An 8,130-nucleotide genomic window follows, 5' to 3' on the forward strand; every position below is an offset into this window, starting at 1 on the left:
CCACACAGGAAATGACGTTTGCTGGCTACCTCGAGAGATAATATGCGTGGATGGAGGATAGGGATGGAGGCTAAATTGAAGGCGACGCCGCGTGAGGTAGACTTGGGTGGTGTAACAGTTCACTGGATTAACAGATACACTTTGAGTAAGTGTTGTACACTTTGTTACTTCCTAACCTTCTCGTCAAAGCCTTCTGACCGTAGTCAGACGGCCCAGTGAATGTTGACAGATCATCACTTTTCTTTCAGCAACGAAGCTTGAAAAGTTTGCATTGAGGGTGTGTTGTTTTATTGCCACTCCGACAGAAACAACATCTTTCTTAAACTTAAGTTATCTGTCTGACTGTCTGACTGACTATCATTTCACGTCTTTTCCAGTGTGAAGCTAGCCAGTCTTAACACACCACTTCCTGTTCTTTCTAACCGAATTTCAAAGTAAAATGCCTTTGGCGTTTCTTTGAACATACTGTAGCCTATATAATACCAAAGCGAAAATAATTAATACAGTGACATGCTAGACATGTAACAACTTAAGTGTAAGGTATTTGGGGTAAAAAAAAAAAAAGTAACTAGTAACGTAACTAGTAACGTACTTAGTTACTTTTTGAAAAAGTAATCAGTAAAGTAACGTTATTACTTTTTTAAGGAGTAATTAGTAATCAGTAACTAATTACTTTTCCAGAGTAACTTGCCCAACACTGATGGATTTCCTCTAAAAGATTGGATTATCTTCATTTGGAGCATATATTGATTATATTGATGTGTAAGTTATCTATTGTGCATGAGAGAAAGAGCCAGCACTCAAAAATGTCATTTGAAGTTTTATTCCTGTATGTATCACAACGTACGCGTTTCAGCAAACAGCCTTCGTCAGCGTTGTGCTGTGTAAGGCGGAAAAGGGCGTATAAATACAGCCAGACAGGAACTACATTCAATTAGGGCAGAATTTTTTTTATTCAAAAAGTGCCTTATGCATCGATGAGATATAATAAAATACAATCCAGCATAGTACATAAGCATTGATATGTAGAGTACAAGAATAGAAAAAATAATATAATCATGGACAACCTCCATCCAGAACACATTCTGAGCACAAAAGTAACATTAGAAACAGAGATGAAAAGTCATCTGTGGCTAGACATTTGAATTCCATGGGCCATGATGTGTGTACACTCAGGTTTCAGGGAATAGAGGTTGTCAGCCCCTTAAAAAGAGGTGGTGATAGGGACCGAGCCTTATTACAAAGAGAGGCTTTTTGGATCCACACACTCCAGTCAGAACACCCGAAAGGGCTCAATGAAGAATTACTGTTGGGCTGCATTTTTTTAAAGTATTTCTCACATTGTATAATTTTCGTAATTGAATTTTCACTATTTGAATTTTCACTGTGTATCTTAAATCTATGCATGTGTGCCAGTCATGGCTTTCTCCTTCCTGTCTGTCACTTTGAAGACAACAGTACTATTTCCTTGACTGATTATTTTATTATTTTAAATGTATACATGTAAAATCCAGTCCTTGTTTTATCTCTCTCCTGCTGTCACTTTGAAGACAACAGGTCTGTTGTTCTAGGCTGTCATCTGTGCTTCTAAAGTGATGGTCTTGCCTGGTTCTGTACATGTGGAGTGATTATGTTCTGGATGGAGGTTGTCCATGATTATATTACTTTTTCTATCCTTGTACTCTACATATCAATGCTTATGTACTATGCTGGGTTGTATTTTATTATATCTCATCGATGCATTAGGCACTTTTTGAATACATTTTTTTCTGCACTAATTGAATGTACTTCCTGTCTGGCTGTATTTATACGCCCTTTTCCGCCTTACACAGCACAACGCTGACGAAGGCTGTTTGCTGAAACGCGTACGTTGTGATACATACAGGAATAAAACTTCAAAGGACATTTTTGAGTGCTGGCTCTTTCTCTCATGCTCTATGGAAACTCCTGTGCCTTGCACCTAAAACTTTTTCATCTGGTGAGTGTGCGTGCTGATAGCTCCCCAGCTAGTCTGCTTTGAACATAAGTTATCTATTGTAACATCTAGCATAGATCTCCCTCTTCCATTCTCATCAGTTTGGACAGCGTGGACTGTGTGTTGCAGTTCCTTCTTTTTCCCCCCCCATTTTCTCCCCAGTTTTAATTTGTCAATTTCCCCCTGCTGCCCCAGTCCGTGCTCCAACCTCTGCCGATCTGGGGAGGGCTGTAGACTAGCACCATGCTTCCTCTGACACATGCGCAGTTGCCAGCCACTTATTTTCACCTGACAGCGGGGAACTACGTAGCACGTGGGAGGATCATGCTATTGCCACCAGTTTCCTTCCGCCCCGAACAGGTGCCCCAACCGACCAGAGGAGGCGCTAGAGCAGTGACCAGGACACACCCATAATCCGGCTTCCAGACTGCAAACACAGCCAATCGTGCCTGTATGGACGCCCGACCAAGCCGGAGGTAGCATGGGGGCGTGAACCTGCGACCCTTGTGTTGTTGCAGTTCCTTCTTAAACAAAATCATAACCCCCCTACTATTTCTAAGGCCATGACTAATATATATATATATATCCCGAGCCCATTCGGATTTCCATTTTAACTCACTTCCTAGATTTGATAAAACCCTGAAATATTTGATTTGCTCTAATCTGTTGCTTCCGTATTCACCTTATTCACCACGCCCACTTTTTCTCTCTTCCGCGTTCAACGCAAACGTATTTGTTCTTCCGGTTCAGCGCTAGTTGCCTTCTGTGGCTTCTGTGGTTAGCCACTAGTTAGTTACCGGTATGTTATATGGCAGTAAAATGCCACTGAATGACCAAATTGATAATAACTTTTAACCATTTCGAGTAACACTGTTTCCATACGGATCACCAGCGTTAGTTTGTTGTTTATAACTTGGCTATATTCATAACGTTTCTATCTCGGATGCGTTATTTCGAATCGCACATAGGTTACGCTAGTGGGTTTCAGGACGCAACAGCCTCGACTCCACTAACGTCATCTTAAGAGCACAATATTCCTGGAATGCAAGTTTAACTAAACAGTTACATATCCTCTGCATTCTACATAAAATTAAGATATTACGGGTTGTTTTATTTTGCATGTTACATACGTATTGGCCAAGATATGTTAGTTTATGGCGGAGTAATTCTGCCAGTTTAGATGCGGAGTGTGCACAGCCATCTTGCCTGCGGAGTTTTTGGCAAGTCAAAACGGAAATACTATTACGGAATGACGTAATGCGGAAGCGTCCATGTGTGGGCAAAGAATAAGGTGAATAGACAATTGACCTATCGCTAAGCCCCACCCCCTGTCCTCACTCAGACAAACACAAGGCAGACTGACTAGAATAAATGGCAGCCGTCACTGTCAAAGTTATATCCCAAGACGCTCTTCACAACTTTTTGAGGCCTGATATTGTCTAGAAGCCATCATAAAGTACTTCACTATGCCATGGAGGGCGATGTACAACATTTAAAGCTATCGATAAAAATAAATGAGATAAGTGCATGGAAACGGCTTTAGCGAATCAAACCAAACATGCACTTTTAACGAAGGAAGACAGCGAGATAACCAGTGGGATAACAGGCGACTGACATCCAGAATTTACATTTTATTCACTTGAGTAACCTCTCCGTGGATTATATATATGCCGAATTGAAGAGTGGCGCCTGGCCTACCTATGTAGGCCTACCTCTGTATAATCAACAAACGTTAAATTAATATAGTGCCGATGTTTTTCATAGCGAGACAACAGCACGCACGCATGGGTGTAGCAGATCAGGAGAGGCATAGCCTACAGCAGACCACTTTTTCCATCATGTTTTCTCTTTAGACTACCTCACATTTATTTGGGGAACGAGATTAATTCCCTCGTTTTAGGGTTTGACTGGTGTCTGGCGATGTTTTAATCACATCAATCAATGCGCCTCCTCTTCAACCAACTCCAGCATTACGTGCATAACGTAATGACTGGAAACTCGCATAATTCAGCATTTTCTTTTGCCGACTTTCTGAATACCATGATGATTTCATGATACTTTTGGATCACGGAAGGCAAATGAAGGAGAAGACTCATCTCGCTGTCACCACGATGCAGATTTAACGTCCAAAACAGCAGCATCATTGTGGATGTGAGTGGATCTACGTTTACTAGTTTAATATTATCAATTGCCTGGCCTCCCAGGATACCTCGTAATGGTCAATTTACCCCCATGCACATCGTTTGACCATTTTTCCAACTTATAAATGTATAAAACCAGAGGAAACTCGCGTTTTCTAGTGCTTCTCTATGGAACTCCAAGCTCAGCATGTCCGAGTGTATTGTAGAGCTGCACGCGCTGTGATTGGCTCATCTGCGTTCGCGGCGGGACTTAGCGATAGGTCAATTGGATGGTTCAGGTTAAGTTAGGGTCCAGTTAGGGTTAAGTTCCCCATCCAATTCAAATTCTGCTTGTATTACAACTTTTCCAGATAAACTGCCATCTGAAAATTGTGTCCCCAAAAAAGTGGATTCTGGACCATAACTAAATATTTATTTATTTATTTTAAACTACTTGGCATTTAGATGTATTCATCTGGTCTGTTACAGAAAGTTTTCAAGGAAAATGGGCAAATCCTGAAACAGGAGTGACAGTCTGTCTGGTTTCAGATGGAAATACTATACAGTATAAGGCTGACATGATGCTGATCCACACTGACAACATGCTGAAGTCCATTGGATTATAAGACACTGGATTGGTTAAAGATTTAAAGGAGTATTGTATTTTATTGCTTTATTCTTTATTCAGATTGAGTGGTTGCAGCTTGTTAGAGACTACCTGTGAAGTTCTGACCTCAGCTCTGAAGTCCAACTCCTCCCATCTGAGAGAGCTGGACTTGAGTTACAATGACGTGCCAGATTCAGGATGGAACCTTCTCTCTGTTGGACTGGACAGTCCAGAATGCAGACTGGAGACTCTCAGGTAAAGTCAGTTTACAGTTTTTCTCAGTTGATTCAACACATTTCCCAAACTGAGGTCCATTCTCTCAAAACAGGATTCCTGAATCTGCAAAGGTTGTCCTGAAGGTTTTACTTGATGATTTGACTTTTATTGATACAGCTTCACACCAGTGAAGCTAGTTGAAAATAGAGCAGCAAGATGTTAAACAGTGGGAAGGTGACAACATCTACCCAGTTTTAACATCTGTCCTTTGGTTACTAGTTAGAGAATTCATATTAAAATGTCACTGAACACATTTAAAGCAGGCTAGTTTTGGTCCTGAATTACACTATAGTTCCCTGTGAGCTCAGACTGTGGAAAGCCTTCCTGAGCTACTGAGGCTGCAGATTTACTATCCATTTGTTTTTAAAGTGTTTCCTAATTTATATCCACTTTTTTATTTTTTCATGGCTCGTTGTGCAGCATAACAAATCATGTGCCATTTTGGAGGATTTATTGATCCAATCACCTTATAGCACCATGTGTGGAAATCAAACCAGTTTTCCTGTCAGTGTTAGTGTGGACCTGCTTTAGACCAGGGCCTCAACAGTACAGTCTGTCAGTAGAAATCATACAATGATGACATTACATAAGGGTCAGTAAGCCTCATCAACACAGTCTGTCAGTAGAAATAATACAATAATGACACTATATAACAATAGCATGTCTTCTTGTGCTTCAGGCTGAGTGTCTGTCAGCTGTCAGAGAGAAGCTGTGAAGCTCTGGCCTCAGTTCTCAGCTCCCAGTCATCTAATCTGAAAGAGCTGGACCTGACTAACAACGACTTCCAAGATTCAGGAGTGAAGCTTCTCTCTGCTGGACTGAGGAGTCCACACTGTAGACTGGAGAGTCTCAGGTCAGGATCACCATTACTGTTTAACAGACCATTTAAATTCTGCTCTACATTCGTATGAAAATACCTGAAGTCTCATTTTCCTGCTGATGTAATTTTTGAAACCAGCTGAGAAACCAAATGCAGCTATGCTTTCTCTCCTGCTGAGAAAACATTTCATTCTTTCTCTCCACACTGCATCTGTTGGTGAAATCTGACGCAAAGGACTTGTCAGATTCTGTTAAACTGAGTGCAGAACTGTATGAAAACACAAATATTGGGGACAGTTCTTTGTAATAATGTGACCTGCTCTGATGAAATCAGTCACATTGACCCCGAAACACATTTTGAGTTTCATACACTGTTGGGAAGAGGAGAATGTCTGCTTTCCGGTGATGTCAATTATCAAAATGATCTTTGTTCTCCAAATATTGAGTGAGATGTACCCTTTATGTCTTGACTGTTTCCAAACTGTTTTGAGAAAAACGGCCTCAAAGTTTGACAAAGTAAGCTAGTTATGCTTGTCACCCTAACTTTATGAGCTGCATTTGAATTTCACAATAATCGCTACAGAGAATGAAAACCAATGGTTTATTTTACTAAAATCTTCTGAAATAGCCAAAATCAGCATTTTCTTATAAAATCACGTTTCTACACAAACAGCGGGCCTGTGCTACTGTTGACTGATTTTGTCCCAGCAGGTCACATATAATAAGTGATTTCAGAGCAGTTTATTAATGGGAATATCCAACATGTAGCTGGTTTTAAGAGCTTCCACTGAGAGCTATGATCTCTTTTTTAGAGGGTTAGGTTTAGGCTCAAAATAAACAATTACAAACTATTAGTGTTGAGTGAAGAAGCTGAATATGTTATTACAAAAATGTTCATATCAGGCGACGTTGAGTTTCATAACTATGCAAAATCACTATTTCTGTAGGTTTCAGTGGTTAATGTTGCTACTGAATAAAAGTTGAAAGAGTCCAATTTAATGTCAAACACATCATACTGCCACAATACTCCCCTTAGTTGTAACATTGAGGTTATGCAACACCTGACTGCCTTCAAGACAAGAATATAAAGTAGTTAGCAGGACCAGATGCAGCTGGAGCAGTTTGTAGAGTTTGAATGAGGAGAAAACCTCCTGAAAACTCACATTGAACACGTTGGTGAACACATTCAACAACAGATCCTCCTGGAAGACAATACAGCAGCAACTGGTCGGCAGTTTCTTTTCGTGGTTCACACTCAAATTAATATTTACAGTGGCAGTGAGCTTCAGTTGGTGCTCTCGGCTGAAGGCCATTCAGCTGCCAGCTGGCTGCCATGCAAAGAGCTGAACTTTGTTGCACCATAAGCAATCGTGCTTTAGAGCAGTGTTTCTCAACTGGTGGGTCGCGGGGCCGTTTTGAGTAGGTCACAGATGTGTGCATGAGAAAAACGTTTGTCTACTCATTGAGAATGCTGGCATCAGCGGCCAACATTACTATCTTTCAGATGCTAGCAGGCTCATTTTAAAGCGAGAGTGAAGATACTAGTACCATATGAAACTAGAAGACCTAATGGATCCATTGGTACCAACATGCCGTGTGTGTGTGTGTGTGTGTGTGTGTGTGTGTGTGTGTGTGTGTGTGCAGGTTGTCAGGCTGTCAGCTCACAGAGGAAGGCTGTGATTATCTGGCCTCAGCTCTGAGCTCCAACCCCTCCCATCTGAGAGAGCTGGACTTGAGCTACAATAATCCAGGAGCCTCAGGAGTGAAGCTGCTCTCTGCTGGACTGGAGGATCCACAATGGAGACTGGACTCTCTCAGGTATGGAGAGGTTAATGTCTGCTAGAAGGCTGTGCCAACTTGTGAAAAACTGATGTTTGGTCAGCACCCCTTTTTAACGCACTGGATACCCCTTTTTCCTCATTCTTCAAAACCACGACAGCATAGCAACAACTTGTGTCACGGTTATGTTTAGGCACCTAAAGCAACTTGGTTAAGGTTAGAGAAATGGTTTGGGTTAGGCAGGCTTAAATAATATTAAATGTGACTTATGGTTTAAATGTAGACTTACTTTGAACATGCTGGGAATCGAACCCCGATCTCCAGCATTGAAGAGGAGGGTATATACTCTGCCTGCTCCTCTCTCTCCTCACCTGTTCATGCCCATTTTCTCTGTCCGGAGAATAATATTCATGTATAGAGTCGTTTCCATGTTGCCACTATGGAGCCGATGGGAGCTACTATGCGGTTGTGCTAATGATACGAGCTGATATAGCTATGTATTTGCTGCTAAATCCAGCTGTGGATCCTCATTGTAGCTTCATGCTGTTCAGTTC

At 41.3% G+C, this 8,130-nt stretch overlaps 1 protein-coding gene across 1 annotated transcript in view; it reads left to right on the plus strand.

Moving 5' to 3' along the window:
* Positions 1-4,881: 4,881 nt before the first annotated feature.
* Positions 4,882-8,130, plus strand: part of LOC310791525 (stonustoxin subunit beta-like) — a gene marked incomplete at both ends in the record, with an annotated part of 27,064 nt that continues 23,815 nt past the window's right edge. The window contains one exon of the mRNA XM_083653199.1: positions 4,882-4,957. Coding sequence (XP_083509325.1) covers positions 4,882-4,957 — 76 coding nt within the window. The remainder of the gene's footprint in view (positions 4,958-8,130) is intronic.

This window comes from Poromitra crassiceps, assembly GCF_964638095.1.
Source record: "Poromitra crassiceps genome assembly, chromosome: 16".
NCBI lineage: Eukaryota > Metazoa > Chordata > Actinopteri > Beryciformes > Melamphaidae > Poromitra > Poromitra crassiceps.